The sequence below is a fragment of the Megachile rotundata genome, chromosome 15 (assembly GCF_050947335.1).
Source record: "Megachile rotundata isolate GNS110a chromosome 15, iyMegRotu1, whole genome shotgun sequence".
Taxonomy (NCBI): Eukaryota; Metazoa; Arthropoda; class Insecta; order Hymenoptera; family Megachilidae; genus Megachile; species Megachile rotundata.
This window is the reverse complement of record NC_134997.1, coordinates 5,419,600-5,440,002: the sequence shown is the minus strand read 5'-3', so window position 1 is coordinate 5,440,002 and position 20,403 is coordinate 5,419,600. Positions and strand designations below refer to the sequence as shown.

The 20,403-nt window shown below is 29.8% G+C and overlaps 1 protein-coding gene and 1 long non-coding RNA gene across 15 annotated transcripts in view; one reads left to right on the top strand and one right to left on the bottom strand.

Moving 5' to 3' along the window:
• Window positions 1-2,379, bottom strand: part of LOC143265886 (uncharacterized) — a 56,506-nt gene extending 54,127 nt beyond the window's left edge. For both annotated transcript variants that reach the window (XR_013040669.1, XR_013040670.1), the window contains exons 1-2: window positions 2,130-2,379; window positions 1,916-2,020 (exon numbers count right to left, since the gene is read on the bottom strand). This is a non-coding gene — a long non-coding RNA (uncharacterized LOC143265886). The remainder of the gene's footprint in view (window positions 1-1,915; window positions 2,021-2,129) is intronic.
• The window catches only part of Ih (hyperpolarization activated cyclic nucleotide gated potassium channel Ih), a 324,580-nt gene that overhangs the window by 250,974 nt on the left and 53,203 nt on the right, over window positions 1-20,403 (top strand). For all 13 annotated transcript variants that reach the window (XM_076540383.1, XM_076540372.1, XM_076540374.1 and 10 more), the window contains 3 exons: window positions 3,404-3,567; window positions 8,698-8,834; window positions 10,716-10,859. In XM_076540383.1, coding sequence (XP_076396498.1) covers window positions 3,404-3,567; window positions 8,698-8,834; window positions 10,716-10,859 — 445 coding nt within the window. The remainder of the gene's footprint in view (window positions 1-3,403; window positions 3,568-8,697; window positions 8,835-10,715; window positions 10,860-20,403) is intronic.

Here is a 20,403-nt window from a genome sequence, read left to right as displayed (position 1 = left end):
AATCAATTCAATCAATCAATTCATTAACCCATTACATCTCATAAAAACAGTTAATTGAAATTACTTAATTAATTCAATTATTAATACTTAATCGAAAATAATTGAAAGAATTGACAATGAAAAAAATGAATGAAGCGCATGAAATGATGACATTTGAAATATGATTGTTAACTTTTCCGCTTTTGTCATAATTGAATAGTAATAGCAATGCATTTAATATTTCAGATTTATACTAAAAATATAAAACCGAATGGGGAACAGTAAATGCGGTGGCGTTCGGTTTTCTGGTTCGATAGGTGAATCATTTTTAGCTCTTTATTTATGGTCCAGAAGCACCGGCTTAATTTTAGGCTCAGTAAATATTTAAAGTGCCGTTGCTGTGGTTTTATGCTCGATTTAATTCAAACGTTTTCATTCGTCCATTTCCTGTACATCTGAATGACGGATGAACACGTTGCGATATCTCTTTAAACTTTCTTTATCAGTCAATAAATTTCTCTTCAACAATCTGGCAATGATTTTAATGATCATTATATTGATCTGCTATTTTTGAACACTGTGGGGGTTTTGGAGATCTAACTTATTACGTTTCAATCGTTTAAAACTACAACATTTCAGAATTTTTACGTTTTATAAGTGTAAAATTTTCAAATATTAAAATTTCAAAATTCCAATGTTCTAAAATTTCTCAAAATCCAAAATTCTGAAATTCCGAAACTCTCAAACTTCAAATTTCTCAAATTTCAAAACTTTCAAATTCCAAAATTCTGAAATTCCAAAACTCTCAAATTCCAAAATTCTGAAATTGCAAAACTCTCAAATTTCAAATTTCTCAAATTCCAAAATTCTGAAATTCCAAAACTCTCAAATTCCAAAATTCAAAAATTAAAATATTCTCAATAACTCAAATGAAACCACTGAAGCTCCAAATTCTCCAAAATCCTAAAATTCCCAAATTTCCAAAAATACCAAAAATACCTAAAGTTATAAAATTCTAAAAATTTTTAATTTCTATTAGATTTAATAATTTTATTATATTTTCGAAAGTCGCGAGATCACGTTCCAAATTCGAAATTTGATTAAACGAAAACGTCGCGATAAAATCGAGCATAAAAATGCGGCAAGTTCCCGAAAACTTCCGCTCTCGTATCCTAAAGCATCCGCAAAAATCTCAACTCAATTTTCTGCGCAAACACGCTGGAACTCGAGCGATTCCGCTCGGCAAGTACAACGGTTTCCGCTCTCTTAGCGGCGAAAGTGTATCCTCAGGAAAAAAAGAGAAAAGAGGAAAAAGGAAACGGAAGGAGTTCGCTGAAAGCGAGCCAAGAAGATGAAGAAGGAAGAAGAGGAAAATCGATGACAGAACGAAGAGCAATTTCTGGAAGGTCTGCTTTAATCGGTTCGATTCGAAGCGGAGCGGGTAACATTGGCCCACTTCGGCGAGTAATAAACGTTGCTACATCACGGCAATAAATGCGCTCATAGCTTGAAGCTGCTACCAGCTTCGAAGTTGCTCGAAAACCGTGACAGAGAGCTTCTCTGACGACTACGCACCGATGAACTCGAGCTTTTGCGGCAGCACCTTCAAAACGGAAGTCTCAAGTAGATTTACCCTCGTTTATGTCTCTCCCCTTTTGACTTTCCCTTCGTGAAATTTCAAGCTGTAAGATTTTTCGGTTCGGGAGGGTATTGCGTGAACATAACCCTCTTTGTTTTTATATTAAGCTAAATTTTCAATTTAAGATTCTTTAAATAATTAATTCGTAGGGTGTGAACAATACTGTTGAGATTTTGACATAAATTTTTTCTTCTTTAATATAATAATTTATTTACACGACACAACTTTACTGATCCTTTCGAATTTAACCTAATTGCTACATGTCGACCGTTACGGACCGCCAACCGACTCACATACCGTAAATTGTCGAAGATTGCCGAATTGTTCCGATTGGCTTGTCACGTCCATTGGAGACATGTAATTGCCCTTTTTTAATGTTCCTTTTAACAATTCATCGTACTTCTAATTATCAAAGGAGTATAATAAGATAGTATAATACTTGAATATTACAGTATAATATTTAATTTGAAGAACTCTAATATTTAATAAAACTTGAAGAACTCAAACATACCTCAACGTATGTCAAATACCGTATCTCTTGATTAAGGAATGTTCCATTAAAATTCACAAGGAAATAATTCACAAGTTTTTGATTGTTGGGATCTCAAAATGAACTTCATGCTTCTAATATAACAATTTATTAGCTATTTACACGACACGTTTGTATTCTTCGTCTTATAAAATTCTAACCACCACGTGCCATCGTCGCGGACCGGCAACCGGCTCGTACGTCGTAAATTATCGAAGGTTGCCGAATTGTTCCGATTGATTGGACGCGTTCTACTGGAAACGTGCGGTTGTCTTTTTTAACATACCTTTTTAACAAATTATATAAAACAAATTTGACATATTGATATAAATCAGCTCAAAGAATATAAAACTAATTTTCAGGCGTTTTTTTAATATATCTTTCATCTTAAAGAAATTGTTTTATTATGGAAAAATGTGAACGTTAATAATTCAAAAATGTGAAACTAATTTATCATGTTCGCAGATAGGAAATTCGATTTGGTATACTGCCAATAAAATGTGCTATATTGTTCCATATGTCAGTTACTGCAAGCTTTTATTCGCCCACATTTGAATATGTACGATTATTTGAAAAAATCGGTCGTATCAATATTACCCATAAATTTTCTAAGAGATTAATGTCAGTGGAACATGCACACCAGTCTAATATTGAAATGTTATTTTCGGCACATCAGATTGAATGCGCAGATTTATGAACGAAAATTAAATTTTCAGGAAAACTAAGTTTAAATTTAATTTAGAAAATTACAAACTTAGCTAATTCAACGTAAAAGTAAATTTTCTTTGCTTTTTTTTAATATTCAAATTAAATATTTTTTAAATATTTTTTAAATATCTAAATATTTAAATATTTTTATTATTTTTTGTACAAAAGAGCTTTACAGTTTGAAATTAAAAATTAGTAAATCAAATCAAGTTCTCAATTAAAAATCAAATTTCCAATTATTAATTAAAAATAGCTACTCAAAATTAGAATACAGTAGAGGTCAGTTAGTCTTTAATTGTTTAAATTAAATTTAAACTTAATTTTTGACTAAAAATAAGTCATTGAAATTATATTTTAAGAAATTATAATTTACTAATTAACTAAATCTCGTGCGAACAAAAATTAATTTTAATTTTTAGCAATAATGTTTACAATATTATTTCTTGTTAATGAGAATTTAATTGTGTATTTAGATTTGTGTGACTTGTAACTTGATTTCTTGCTATGGAAGTGAAGATTAATTTGTCTGGGTTTATTTTCTGTTACAGATTCTACTGGGACCTCTGTATGCTCCTCCTGCTGGTAGCAAATCTGATAATTCTGCCAGTCGCCATTAGTTTTTTCAATGACGACCTAAGCACTAGGTGGATAGCCTTCAACTGCCTTTCCGACACGATATTCCTCATAGACATTGTCGTCAACTTCAGGACAGGTGAGTTTGTAGCAATGTTTTTAAGGTTTAAATGAAATATGGTTCGTTGAAAAAACCATTGTAATTTTGTAATCATTGTTTCATATTTTGTACAGGTTGTCTCAAAGTATACTTATTCTTTAACTGATTACTAAATATATAGAGATGTTTATTAACACATTTACAGGTCTAATAGTATAAATTAATAGAAGGTAATTATTAAATAGATTAATCTTTTCAGTATGTTGTTTACATATTTTTGGCATACTTTTTTACTATAGTATGAAACAATGATTGTAGGATTTTAGAAATTAATTTTAAGGAAGTTTTTGGCAAATTTTTGGATTAGAAATTTTAGGATAGAAATTCATTATATTATAAATAGGGGTTTATCAAATTGAAAAGACAAGGGTTGATTAAATTTCATATAGAAATTCATCACATTTTAAAGTTAGAAATTTGTCAAATTTGAAATAGGGTTTTGTTAAATTGTTGGGGTAAAAATTTGTTAAATTTAAAATAGGGATTAGTTAAAACTAAAACAAAAATTTGATAAATTTCTAAAAATAAAAGGTTGTTGAATTTATTATACAATAAGTTCATCAAATTTTAACAATTGTGTTAAATATATGATAGAGATTTACCAAATTTTAAGACTAAAAATCTGATAAGTTAGAAATAGCAATTTCCTAAATTTTTAGAATATAAATTTGTTAAAATTGAAATAAATATTTAATAAATTCTAAGTATAGAATTTTATTAAAAATACACAACAAAAAAAATGAAAAATTAGAACTTCCTAAATAGAACTTGTAATACTTATAAGGATAAAAAGTAAAGACTGAAATAATTTACAAAGTGTTAAAACATAAAAATATCGAGTTAACAATTTGTTTACAGTAATTTATAGTAATTTAAAGCAGTTTGCAGTAATTTATTCAAAACAAAAAGCAGCAATAAACTTAAATGCATTAAAAGTAAATTGAATAAAAAATTAGACATTTATATGCGACGATAAAAACTTCTGCATCGTTTCTGATTCCATTTCCCCAAACATAAGTTTATATTATTAATCCGAATCGTCAACGAAACGGAGAAAACATCTTTTTATACCCCGGAATCGAATATCTGGTTGAATGGCTCATCTCAACTTCGATAAAGCTTTAAACGAGAGTAAGTATACAAACTTGAATGGAAATGGGAAAGTTTGCTGGGTTAAATCGAGTCGTTCTTATTATATGATTCTTCTACTTTGCCGCCATTGGATTACTATCTTTTCCCGTCGTCACGATACTTCTTAAACGACGAAAAGTTCGACAATCGTGCAAAAGTACACTCTGAACGCAGAAATTAAATTCGTAGCCACTTATAAAAGTATAAATTAGTTAGTGAAACATTTTGCAAATGTATCTCGGATTAAAACTGTTGACTAAATCGAGATGAAAGAAGAATATGGATAACATTACTATAATTATTAAAAATATGTTCAAATGGTTAATTTTATATATAGAAAAAAGATTGTATTTTAAAAAAATAATTTTATATTTGTAAAAATACATAAAATATGAAACAAAATATTTAATATTTTTATAATTTTATAATAAGGAAAGCATGTTCACATAAAAACATAAGTTAATCATTAATATTAACATAATTATTAATATTAAATAAGAAGCACATTGAATAATATACATATTAATACAAAAATTAAACAGAATTTTGAAATAAATACATATAATAAACTTTAAATTAATAAAAGATAATATTGAAACTATTATTACACACGCAGTATTATTATTAGACAATATTAGAAAGTTAAATTTAAAGAACAACGAAAATTTTCATAGAATAATAAGATATCAGTTTTAGGGGACATTGAAAAGTGGGCAAATTGGGTATAAATTACCGACCGTAATTAGCAGAATATATAGTCAAAGTTTTATGTAAACCCCTGTAACAGATAACAGTATCCCCTTTAATGTCAATCATTAGAACTTCTTTCTTTTGAAACTCTACCCAAGTCTTCTCGTGTGAACGACGTTGACGGTATCTCAAAGGCGGTTGCAGCTCAAAGCCTTTTGCAACAACGTTATCTAATCGGAGCGAGTAGAAGACGATGAAAAGTGGAAAATTTCGAAACTGAAACACGTTTTAGGAACAACATTGATTTTGCGATCAAAAATCACTTTATTATTGAAAATCATTCTTTTGATCTTACACGATTAATTTTAAATATTTTTTAATTTAGAGACACTTCTAGTTCAGACTTTGGTATAATCTGAAACAGTTTGTTACGTTTGAGATATTTACGGTTGTTAATTTTGAGATATGGAAATTTTTTAAACATTGAACTAAAAAATTTTATTTTCAAGAACCATCGTCTGTGTAAAAATTATTTCCACAATTATACAGGGAAATGCCTGCATATGCCTCCCTCAAAACCATTCAACTTCATCTAAAACAGTGTTTGCTATGAGTAATAATAATGACGCAAATTTAGATGGCAAAATGTGGTGAGCCACCCTGTATATTAGATTATTAGAAATCTACATTTTGAGACCCAGAAATTTGTTGAATGCAAAAATTTCATTTTCGCGAAGATACCATCGCTCCAGAACCTCCAAGTTTCTCACCCTTTTTTACGGAACAGTTTTCTCAAATATTCGAAGATGGCTGCCGGAATCGAGATCCGTCGTTAGCATACAAATATTTCTTCGTGGATCGACTTCTGTCGCAGCCGGACATGTTCGGGTGTTAGTATTCAGCCGATGGAACGCAATATTGGTCGACGGCCGATAATCTGGATCGAGAATTCGCAACAATCGCGAATTCGACACGGACCACGTACACGGTTTAACGCGTACAATGGCTTTCATCGCGACACGGCACGTGACCCAAATTTCGACAAGAACGCGTTTCAAATTAATCCCACAGGCAATAACGAAACGTCTAAGCTGCCACTTCATACTGCCTATTGAATTGTTATTGCTACATTTGTACCGTTTCGTCGTCAACCCGATTCACCGGCTGCGAAATAATTTACGGTGAATAATTAACACGTTCGTAACGATGTGCCGAAACTAGGGCCGCGCGTTACAGTAAAACGAGACAATACGGAAGCATAACTGTTTCCTCTTTGTAGCTCGGTAAATATTGGTTCGCGTACAGTGGCGGGCTGAATTGTTGTACTCGAGAGATTCCTTTTTAAGAATATGAGACAGACGCGAGTTTAATTAGGTTAACAATGTTATTGGTACTTGATATATTCTGGAATAACATGCGAGTATGGATATAAGTGTAAGTTGAGCATTCTATGTTTCGGCCCTGTGTTAGTGGTTGGGCGAAAATCTTGACTTCGATTTAAGCGACGTTGTATGCGGTAGGTGCTAGATTCTTTGTAATTAGGATTGTAAAAGGGCGGAGTGACGAAATATTAAATAATTGTACTTCCTTGTGGAATATAGTGTTCGAGTGTTTTATTTTTACTTTTAATTACGTGTATTCTTATTAAAAAATAACGCGTTGTAACAAATTATACAATATATTATATTGTAACGATATACTGCAACGTTATAACAAAAATATGTTTCATCGGTTAAAGTTGTGAAATCTGGAACTTTATTTGAGTATAATTTGACCAACCACCGTATCGCATGCGGTCATACAGCCTTTACAATCTTCTGGCAATATAGCAAGAGAATATTATATATCATATATTCCAAAAATTGTTTACTCCTGTACTCGTTATATAGCAGTATAACGAGTGTTTGTTATATATTGCAAATTTAAAGAATTTTTAGCCTTTTTAGTTCCGGCAGTGGCGATATAACGGGAGTTTTCTATAGTGTCCCGAATTTCTAAAATTTGACTCTCACAGTTTCAGTGGTGACCATATAACAAATATTTACTGTATGTTGAAAACTGAAAGAACTGTTGGCATATAAAGTCATATTAGTGGCAATATAATTAGAGTTTTCTGTACATGTCGAATTTCAAAAATTATAGTCCCACAGGCCTGTTAGCAGCAATATAACGGAAGTTTACTGTTTGCTAAAAACTTAAAACTTAAAGAAAGTTTCATTAGTGGCAATATAACGAGAGTTTTCTATACAGCATCGATTTAAAAAATTTTACTCCTACAGTCTTGTTAGTGGGAACTTTTTTTATAAAGTTTACTGCATGTTAACAATTTTAAGAACAATTTGCATATAAAGGCAATATAAAGAGAGTTTTCTATATATCGCAAAATTCAAAAATTTTATTGCCACAGTTCCGTTGTTGGTAATATAACAAAAATTTACTGTATACTGAAAACTTTAAGATCTGTTCACTCATATAGTCCCATTAGTGGCAATATAACGAAAGTTACTGTATGCGGAGAACATCAAGAACTGCATGCTCCTACAGTTCTGTTAGTGGCAATATAACGAGAGTATAGCGTCTGCCTGCAAGTTACAATAATTTCCCATTGGTATTATGTCGTCGATAGCAATATAACAAGAGTTTAGTGCATACTACGAATTCCATGAATTTCTGACTGCTTATAGGTGGAAATGTAATAAAAGTCCATTATATATGATAAATTTCACGAATTGTTTGCTCATACAGGTATTACAGCAATATAACGAGAGTTTACTATATATCGTAAACTCTAAGAATTGTTTGCTCTAACATTCTCTTCAGCAGCAATATAGCGAGTATATTGTATTTGCAAATTTCAAAAATTTTCTGATGTTATAACTTCGTTGGTGGCAATATAAGAAGGGTCTAATATAACAAACCTTAAGAATTGTCCGTTTCTACAATACCGTTGGTACCGATATAACGAAAGTCGATTGTGCTCTAGGAATTTTGAGAACTGTCCTACCGTTTTGACGTTGATAATATAATAACAATTTACTGAATACTGTGAATTCCAAAAATCGTTCCTATTGTGCACTTAATTATTCATTTCTTAAAATCTGTTATTAAAATTGAAATTAAGATTTATTAATAAAATTTCGAATTTTAATAATATAAAGTAATACTATCATAAAAATTTCTTAGCTTTATTATCATTAACACTAGTTAATGAATAGACGATATAGTAAAATTAAGTCAAGAAATTTAATGAAAGAGAAATTATAATTTGTTTTTTCTGTACTTCTTCAGGTATAATGCAGCAGGATAACGCCGAGCAAGTGATCCTGGACCCGAAGTTAATCGCGAAACACTACCTCAGGACTTGGTTCTTTCTCGACCTCATTTCCTCCATACCACTAGACTACATTTTCCTCATATTTAATCAAGTAAGTGTACTGTTTAATCAATTGTCTTATACAGGCATCTCTCAGATAACACGGTTAATTGGTTCCGTGTTATTCGAAACCAGGTTTTTCCTGTAACGTGGTTCTTTTCTTCAATAAACTTAATTATATCGGACATTGTTTACTCAGTAATCCTGCAGTAATATTCGCGACATCGTGCAATTTGCATTCCGTGTTATTCGAGAGTTGTCACAAGTTTTAATCATGCTATTCGAGACTTCGTGCAATTCAACTGCCATGTTATTCAAGGGATGCCTGAATAAGATACTTGCCTTTTATTTTCGTTCTTTAATTATACTCGTGACACAATAATTTAGAGTATTATAATAAAATAAATTTCTACATTTTATAGTGAAATCTAGGAGTGAAAGATCCAGGAGTATAGAACTCTGGAATTTTAGACTTGAGATAGAATTAAAACTTTCCGAAATCTTACAATGAATTAACTATATATAGTAAACTAAAAATTTTGAGATCTTAAAATTACTTATACATAGTAGAGTCGCGTTAACTGATCGCTGTTCCGTTCTCTACGCGATCAGTTACGGTGAACGGTGATTGATTTCGAGGAGCAAACCATCGACAAAAGTAAATATACGTTAAACTTCATCTTTGGATACTATTTTTTCAACTTATTTTGCACAGTCTAGTATTCAATAAATACAAATAAAATATAAGAATTTTAAATTCAATTTTAAATTCAAATTTAAATTCGAAATTCATTAGTTCAAAAGTTATATGTTGTTAAAATAACTTTGAGTACTGTATAGCCATTTTAATGTAGTAACTACGTGAATTTTATTATTTAGTAAAATACATATTGTGCGTCCATTAGAAATGCCATTAGATCAATATTATTTCGGCACAAATATCGACTGTCGCACAGTCGAAGTGCAAATTCATTGCAAAACGTCCTCTTCCTGTCATCCAGTCCTTTGCAGGACGCCATGATTACATTTTTTGAGTACGTCGTTAGCTAACATTTGTTAAATCATTTAGTTAAAGTTTCATGTAAATTTGGCAGTAATCTAATCGAAATTCAAAGTAAATTATGCTTGCCTATACTTTACTGTGTATAACGCTCAGTATTTAGCCTTCTGCATTGAGTTCTGTGTAACTTTCGACATAGCCCGTATGAATTTCACTAGCAATATTAATGTGTTTCATTATAACTGGTATAATAGACGTCACACGGTTCTCAATTACAATCATACGACAGTTGCTCACGTTAATGTCGATCATTCCCAACAATGTCTACTTTTCTGACACCGCATCTACCTTTCGCTTTGTCAATCTTTACTCGTGTAAAAATATGAACTGATTTGTGAAACATTTTCAATACTATTTAGCCTAATCAATACTATTATTTTTCTATACTTAAATTGTGTATCTGAACAGCTGATAGAAACTGGTTGACGGAATAGGTGATTGGAGAACCAGTCTGAGACTCCTAATCCCGATACTTAGAATTGTTGTATGTCTACATTTATTGAATACTATTTAATTATAAAGAAGTTTGAGAAAATGGTGTTCTAAGATAGAGTTAACTTCTGTAGACTGAGTTACAATGTTTCTTCAAACAACGTGTAGCACATGTGATCAGTGTAGCTCAAGAGTATAATTGTACTGCGTTACACCATAAACATATACATATTCCAAACTGTGAATACAATATTCATTGATTATTACACGATGTTTTTTCGTTTTAGTCAGTGATTCGCTCTTCGAAATCATTTTCACAAACTAAAGAACGTACGCTCGCTTACCGAGGGATTTCATCGATCATTTAACGCGGCGCACTTTCGCAAACAGTTGGTGAACGAAAATTTCTTTCTTCTCAACTAATAATGCAAAATTTATCAGTTTCAGGACTTTAGCGAGTCCTTCCAGATCCTGCATGCTGGCCGTGCTCTAAGGATCCTCAGGCTTGCGAAACTGTTGTCGCTCGTTAGGTTACTACGGTTGTCAAGACTGGTGCGGTATGTCTCGCAATGGGAAGAGGTCTATGTGAGTGTTTACAACAATTTCTTATACAAGCACCCCTTTTTTTCATTTATTTCGGTATACGTGTGTATATATATACATTATATATTTCTCTTTATATATATATATACACACATACATATATATATATCTTTTTTTTTCATTATAATATACCCACAGTTCGTGTGATCCTTGTACAAAGAGAAAGAAAACCAAGCGTCTCGTCGTCGTTTTGTTTGTCAGTTTCAAAAACTGACCGACTTTGTTTTTCTTTTGTCCTTGACGCCTCTTTTTTTGGCAGCCGCTGTCTGGTCCGTACAGCTTTGCGTTGCCGTTCAGTTTTTCGCAATGTTCCCACGGGAAACGGTTCTGTTCTGTCAATTTTTGGAACTGTCTGCAATTTACAGGACTCCTTCGAGTTAGTCGTGTGCTCGCCGGGACGCTTTAACACGTTCAGCCCGGCGGACAAACTTTGGGCCGCAATTTAAACTTCCAGGCTTCCGTTAGGGTCCTTATCTTCTTGTCTTACCGATCGGACTTCATGTTCGATAGATCTCGTCGACCGATCCGTGCTGAACGTGTTAAGGGAGAGAATCGAAGGGGACATCCATGCAAATCCTGACGAGTTTTTTTGACTCGACCGATTCAAACTAGGTACATAGGTTCGGGAAAGGACCAGCTGACCCATAATGACAGCCTGTTCGCGTCGATGGTGCATCCCATCACGGACAAGTCCCCCATAGAGCTTCCACAAGTCAGTATCGTCGAGAGAACACCGGTGAATCTCGATCGTAGTATAATTTTCTCGAATTCATGACGTTTCTCAACCAACAACAGTCTCTCCCCGTGTGAAGATCGAATCCCCTTTTTTCTCTATCGCTGCGGTGAATCCCATGGATGGCGAATTTGTTAGACCACACACAGATATATAAATATATATTATATATATATATATTATACACACATGTACACAGACGTACGTCCTCGCTTATGCTCAATTATTGTACATTTTTATTAACGGATACAGCGTCCTCGTGGCTCTACTCAATCCTGACTGTTCCAGCTTTTCTTTACAGAGATACTACTCCAAACCTTCTATTCGTGCGTGTGTGTGTGTGTTTTTTCTCTATCTATCTGTTTCTTTCTCTAACGCGATTACCCACTCGTGCTACACCTAAACGATCCCTCGAAGGTGGCGATGGGTGATTTTTGGACTTAGGTACTGTCGGAACCCACGGGTGTTTTACGTTCAGGTAAATCCTGATCAATTTAAGGAAGCTGTAGTTATTGTGTATTGAAGGTTTTGATAGTTGAGTTTTGGACATAACGAAAGTTTGTGCCGAGTTTTTTCACGTAGTTGTAGTGCAGTTTTTTTAATTAGTTATTCATAGGATTTTTGCACTAGATTATCGAGGGTTAATCTTACGCAAGGGGTTAAGGTGACTTTTTAGACAAATAAGAAGGTGTTTTGAATGATTAGTATTGCTCGAATTTTAGATACTTTTTGTAGATTTTTTTGTGAAATATTTGAGACATTTTGACCCCTTCGGTAGGTGTAGTATTAAAGTAGTTTATGCCTGAAAGGTAATGAATTTAGAGTAGACTAAAATACTTAGAGACATTCGTATTAGTGAATTAACACAATTTGAATTGACGAAGAAGGTTATTAAACAGTTACAGTCGATTTGATATATGTATAATACACTCTTACGTTATGTAAATTCTGCCGTATAAAATTGGAAATTGTAATAAATATATTAAATTCACATAAGAACGCATTTGAACGCAAATATTCGGTGTGATATAATGATAGGATTAAAACAGTAATTTTATTGGAGATAAAATATAGTAATTCATGTGGATTAGTAAGGATTAAGTTTTCAGTGATTTAATTTCATATTTTATATTACCAATATAATTTAGAATTTTCTTATTTCAATCTAATTTGCATTGCATAAACTTCTTATAAAATTAAAAATTATAGTAATACATGTAACAAAATTTTGTGTTGATTTCTTAATATAAATTTCTATTTTAATATCTTTAATTAATTTCTTAATTTTTTAATTACAATTTAGAGTTTTTTATTTTAGCTTGATTAGAGAAATAAAATCTGAAAATTATTGTATAATAAAACACATGTAATGTAATAAATTATTTTAAATAAACTTTTTAGTATGTTTCACTTTGAAATTTTTAATTATTAATAATTGTAATAGGGGGTTAATTTTTTTTATTTGTCAAAAGAAAAATAGTTAAAACTTAACAAATTTTCTTATACTTTAAAAATGGAGATTATTCAATTTTATTTGAATAATTTATAAAAGAATTTTATGATTAATTATAACAATAAATATAAATATATTAATTATTATATTCATAACAAATATAATTTATTATAGATTAATTTTTTAGTTTAATACTTCAATCCAATACTTTGAATTATTTGTATAATTTGAACAATTAACAATTTTTTTTTAGTGCAATTTAGAAAATTCTGTATTTTATAAAAATGAAAATTATTTAATAATTTATAAGAGAATTCTATGATTCATTATTAGAGTAATAATAATTGTAAAAATTTGATAAATCATTATAGATTAATTCTTAATTTAATATTATAATTTTATAATTTTAATTAATCATGTAATTTGAACAATTAACAATTTCTTTTAACTCAATTTACCAAATTTTGTATATTACTTGTACTTTATTTTATAAAAATGATAATTATTCAATTTGTCAGAGTAATTTATAACTAACAAAATTTTATGAGTTTTTGAAGATTAATATTTTAATATTTCAGTATTTCTGGATTTCAGTGTTTTTGCATTTTAATATTTTAATACCTTTGTATTTGAGTATTTTAGTATTTAAATATTTAAATATTTCAGTATTTTATTATTTTTGTATTTTAATATTTTAATATGTTAATATTTTATTATTCCAACATTTCAGTATTTTATTATTTTTGTATTTTAATATTTTAAAATGTTAGTATGTTAATATTCCAATATTTCAGTATTTTAACACTTATTATTTCAATATTTCAAAATATTAATATTTCAATATTTAATCATCTTAATATTCAATACTTACCATTCAAACTTAAATTTTTTAACTATCATCACATTTTACCAGCACTTCAAAATTTATTTTAACTCACCTTAAATTCTTGCATTCTCAAAAAATTACAACGTAACCAAATTCGATAATTCTAAAATTAATTTTCTAACGCAATATTCCAATTTAACAACGGTATAATTTCAATAACGTTCAAAATTCCAACTCTCCAAAAAATCGTTTACATATGCCTTACAAAATCATATCGATTTCCATCTATAAATTAACACATCATTTCACCTTCGACCAAAAATTTTGCAGAAATTAAGAAATTCTCCCAATATCTCAAAGAACGATCAAAACCTTCTCTCACGATACCAAAACTAGGAAGAAGCACCTCTCATCGCCACCTGTTCGGTCGTTTGATCGTCCCGAGGCAACCATCTGATCGAATCCTCTTTCTATTTCTTTCCGTTTTGTTTTCTTTCATTTCGAACACAAGTGGCATGAAGTCGAGCCTTAACACGTGCACGAAACGATGAATTTTCGAGCCGTGCATCGTCGACTACGTTCCGCAGAATTTTCTCGAGTTCCCCACCGGTCGATAGGTGTTCTCGTGAATGAGGGTACACCGGTCTCGTTAGCGATAGGTAAGTAGATCTACTCAAGCGGAAGTCCTCTTGGCTCGATCTTCCGTCTACTATGTCATTTTCAATCGATTGTCTCGAGCATGTAGGACATTTTCGAATTTCGACGAAAATTTTCCGAAAATCTTTCTTATAGGGCAGACCTTATTCCGCATTTTCATCGAAATCGTACATTGATTAGAGAAAGTTAATGCATTACGTATAAAATTTGATATTAATTTTTAGAACGACAAAATTTATAGTATAGTTAAGTAATTCAAATTATTAATGCAATTTAAAATTTACTAAGTGTTATTAATTTTTAGAACGACAAAATTTATAGTATAGTTAAATAATTGAAATTATTAATGAAGTTTAAAATTGTTAAAAATTATTTGAGCAATTAATAGAATATTTGAAAAATAGTAGAAAAGTTATTGGAGTAATTAAGAATGATTGAATAGTTACTAGATAATTAATAGAGTGAAAATAATTGGTAGGTGATTGAGATAATTGATAGAATTCCTGAAAATAATTTATAGGTGATTAAAATAATAATAGAGTAACTACAAATAATTAGAATTAACAGTATAATTAAATTGAAAATTGAAAACAAATTAAAAAATAATTAAAAATAATTGAAGAATTATTATGATGATAATTAAGAGAATAATATTGAAAATAATTGAAAAACTTTGATGTATAATTAATAGAATGAAAAACAATGATTATGTATTTATTTGTAGTAATGTACAATATTTTTCACAGCTAATTAAATAAAGAAGTGTAATTTTTTTTTTGGAGTTTTTTTTCATTAAATCATGCTATTAGGTTGTTGCAACTAAAATGGCCGACTTGTTCACTAAACTTCCGACATCAAAATATTATTTATTAAAATTACTAAAAAAATAATTATAAAGTTATTCAAATATTAGTTATTAATAATATTATAATTACTACGTTATTAAAGTATTATTAGTCAATAATATTGCAATTAAAACAATATTTATTAATAATAATACAATCACTAAATTGCTGAAGTATTATTAGGTAGTAACATGACAATTAAATTATTAATTGTCATTAAACTTGAATTAAATTATTAAAGTATTATTAATTAATAACATGACAATTACTAAATTATTACTAATTATTACTAATTATTACAATTACTAAGTATTATTTATTAATAACATTACAATAACCAAGTCATTAAAATTTATTTAAATTTAAAATTTATTAGTTTAATTTAGTTCTACCTTAACAGCATTTTCATTAGAAATCACCTTAATATTTGCTCAAACTCTGTTATCGCACAAACTGATTGAATTTCGAATCACTTTACTTTCATTTTGATTCATTGTTTATAGTAATTAACAACTACTTTCGCATTCAGAATATTAACGAAACGTTTACACAGTTACTTTCATTGAACTGCATTTCGCAATGCATTTCTGCCATGAAATTATAATTTATTTCGTATATTATGCGATAATTATCGTTTCAACTGCAGGGCGAGTTTCGCTTTGACACACTGTTTATTTCCATGAACAGTCAGACAATTTGTATTAAGAATATTCAATGCAGAGTTAGTACAGTCATTTTCAACTGCTTTTGAGTCATGAAGCTGTAATTGACCTTTCATGTATAAACACAACATGAATTTCTCTCTGGTATTGTTTGTTACGAACAATAATCAGCCATTTTGTGTTAAGAGTATTAACGATACGTTTACATAACTATTTTTAGTGTATTTCAAGCTTTAAATTGATGTATCATAAGTGGTATTTTATGATACTTTTATGTCATGAAATTATAATTGATGTTACTCATGTCGAAATTAATATTTGAAAATTATGTAGATTTCATTGTGATGCATTGTTTCAAATAATAGTCACTTTATATAATAAATACAAATGAAAGCTTTAGGTAGTTATTTTTAGTATATTTCAAGCTTTAAATTAACGTAGCATTAGTACAATTTCGCAATATTTTTATGTCATGAAATTTACTTTGTAAATATAGAAATTAATATTTGACAAATATACAATTTACAATAATACATTGTTTACCGCAATCAACCAATAGTCACTTTTATAAAAAAATACAAACAGAACCTTTAGATAGTTCGTAGTACGTCAAGCTTTAAATTGATTTAGTATAAGTGCTACTTTGGAACACTTATGTCATGAAATCGTGATAGATTTTAATGGTCACGAATTTCACTGCGATGCATTAGTTATCAATTGCACAATTTCTGTCAAATATATTACTAAAACGTTATACATTTTCATAAAACTATTATTAAATTACTGTCACAGAAAACATGGCGGACCACAAATATTTCTAATTCAAATTCACCCTGAAAATTCGCCAAAGAAACTTGTAGGAAACAATAAAAATATTGTATGAGTGTTAAAAATACTGCTACTACTCTCATTATTATTATTAATAGACATTTTTTATTTTCAATAAGTGATTTCTCGTTTGTTACTTAAAATAAACTTTGAGGCGATAAAGTACGCGCATGTCGGCCATTTGTGTTAGTTCACACATTGGCCGCTAGTGTCGCATCAAATTCCGAATCAATGAAAGACTGATTGCTAAACGATTATTAATCTTTAAATTTAATCAATAAATAATGATTAATCATATTCCATTATTATTAAAAAATAAAATTAAATATTTTAATTTAAGCCACTTGACAGCAACAACCTAATAGAAAATGAAACGAATGTAAAATTGATTTACAAAGTACATCGTACTGGTGTGTTAAGGACGCAAAGAAAAATAGCGAAGGATCTAGCCGAGAAACTTCTGAGAATACCTGGTGTCATACTATAAATAAGAATCTTCCCATTTTTTTAATTTTCTGTCAGTTTGATCGTGTCTTGCCTCTAGTGTGGCGCAGCGAACAGACCAACGAATCAATCAAGCTTTTCGTCCGATCGAGATATGAATTTTAGTTGTTTAAACGTTGAGAGAACGCCTTGTTGCCTCCCTCTGCTTTATTTTCTCCTCTATTTTCTGTTCTGTTCGGCGAGCCAGATTCGCCAAGGCGAGCGATCGAGCGGTCTCTTCTTTTTATTTTCGCCTGCGGAAAGGGTCCACGTTCGTTGCGAAATTAATCGATACGATCTCATCGCATTTTCTTTATTTTTGACAAGGTTCAAGGGTCTCCGTTTTTAACTTTTTGCGGTCAAATTTGCAAAGTATATTAGAAATAGGTCAATGAATAGGGGTTACTTGCATTTTGTTACTGTGTAATTGAATACTATAATTGGATATTAATTTGACGGAAAAAAAGCAAATTTAAATAATAAGTGAAATGAATTTTTTTTTTAATTAAAAATTAAATGTGAAATAATGGAGAAAGAAAATGGAATGACTTTAAATAATTTTATCAGTAATGTGACAATTTAATGTAATTGAATAATTAAAACAAAATGTGAAATAATTTTAAACATTATGATTTTATGAATAATACGATAATTAAACGTAATCAACAAAGCATAATTATATAATTAATATAAATATGTAGAACAATGTCAAATGCTGCAATTCTATTAATAATATGATAATTAAATATAATTAAATTATACAAATATTATGTACTAAAAAATTAACATTATTATTAATAATTATATTAAATATTAAACTTAATGGAGGTTTCTAGCACTTCAATTGTAAAAAAAGAAGAAATTAAAAATCCCAGATTTCGGTGTGAGTGTAATAATGATTAACAGAAACAAATATTATAATTTATAAATTAATAAGGGACTATCCCTTATATATTAATAATTATATTATATATTGATTATAATTATATTATATTACATATAATAATATATATTAATAATTATAACTATATCATTCATAAGTGCAATATTTGTTGACAAAAAAAATTTGCAAACTAACGGAGAGTGTTCTTACAAATTATAATTGCAATGTTATTTATTGACAAAAAGTTTTAATTTGCAAAATTATAGAGAGCACCCTTAAAAATTATAACTATAATATTATTCGTTGTATGCATATAACATTAATAATAATATTGAAATATTATTTGCTTATCAAAAATTGTAATTTCCAAACAGAGCATATATTTAAAAATTATAGCTACAATATTATTTACTGTCAGAAAGTTTTAATTCACAATTTGAACATTAAGCAGGAGATTATTATTTTATAGAAATTATCAATTTGAAAATTAGCAGATATCCACAATAATTATAGTTATAATACCTTTCGTTATATTATTTGTTGATAAAAAATTTAAATTTACAAATTAACAAAGTATCTCTATAATTATAATATCCTTCGTTATATAATTAAAATATTATTTCTTGATAAAAAATAAAAATTTGCAAATTAACAAAGTGTCCCACTAATCATAACATCCTTCATTATATAATTCTAATATTATTCATTGATGAAAAATTAAAATTTGCAAATTAACAAAGTATCCCACCAATTTTAATATCCTTCGTCATATAATTATAATATTATTCATTGATAAAAAATTTTTATTTGCCAAATTATCCCACCAATATAACCATAATATAACAGACAGAAAATTAAAAATTGCAATTTAACCAAAAGTATTCCAATGATCATAAACCTAATAATAATTAACCTAGTATAATTAATTTAAAAAAAAAACAATTAATACACTTACAATAAAACCAATAGCTCGTGAAATCGAATTGATAACAATCGCCATCTAACAGATTAAAATCAGTTGGGTTTGAAGATGCAGTTGATACTAAAGGAGATCCTTGAACGTCACCATCGATTTGTCAGAAAATCGAGGAGATAAGCGAGCAATAATTAGTTCAATTAACGCCGTTCATACTGTCAGCGTATTGAGACCATGACCGTGGAATGTCTTCAGTCGACTCGGCTGAATCGATTCACTTTAACGAACACGATTGCAGGGTTAACGACAGCCATAATGATCCTAACTGTTATACCGAGTTCTTGAGTACGGACGCTTATGATCAGGTTCTAAGCGAAGGAGACGTTCATAATTGCTCAAGTGTATGATTAAACAACGCAGGACTGTTGTATTGCGGATAGATCGGAAAACTTCAAAAGTAACTAGAATATAATTAGTACTTGAACGAATAGACCCTTTGCAATCCATATAACGCTGTTATTAATCGAACTTCGTCGAATTTCTTAACCTGTGATTTACTGACAATTTACTAGAAGTTACTAGATCGTAAACGAAAAAGAAACTAAAAAGTTCGTTTCGAGAACGAAAAATTGTGGACTGCAAAGGAGTGAAATTAGTTTTGTTTAATACGTTTGCTGCTGTCGTTGAAACATTGTCGACGGGTGATCACTTTCCTAGGGAAAATAATAATATGGGAAAAGTACCTGACGATCACATTTCACTGTTCGCTGTTCGAGTGTAAAAACATTGAGAATTGTGTAAATAATGCACGATGAGTGCATATAATGGTGGGGTCTTCCCTAGGAAAAAATTATGGGTCGTGTTCTAGGGAAAATGGCAACGTGGGAAAAGTACCTGACAATCACGTTTCATTATTCGCTGTTCGAGTATAAAAACATTGAGAATTGCGTAAGTAATGTGCGATAAGTATAGATGATGGTGGGGTCTTCCCTAGGGAAAAATTACTAAAAATTACTTCCGTAGGGTCCTTTCATAGGGAAAATGGCAATATGGGAAAAGTATCCGATGATCACATTTCACTGTTCGCTGTTCGAGTATAAAAACATTGAGAATTGTACAAATAATTTACGATAAGTGTAAATGGTGGTGGGGTCTTCCCTAGGAGAAAATTGCAGATTGTTTCCTAGGAAAAATGACAAATCTTTCATGTAAAAAATATAGAGTAATAAGTAGGTTTCTA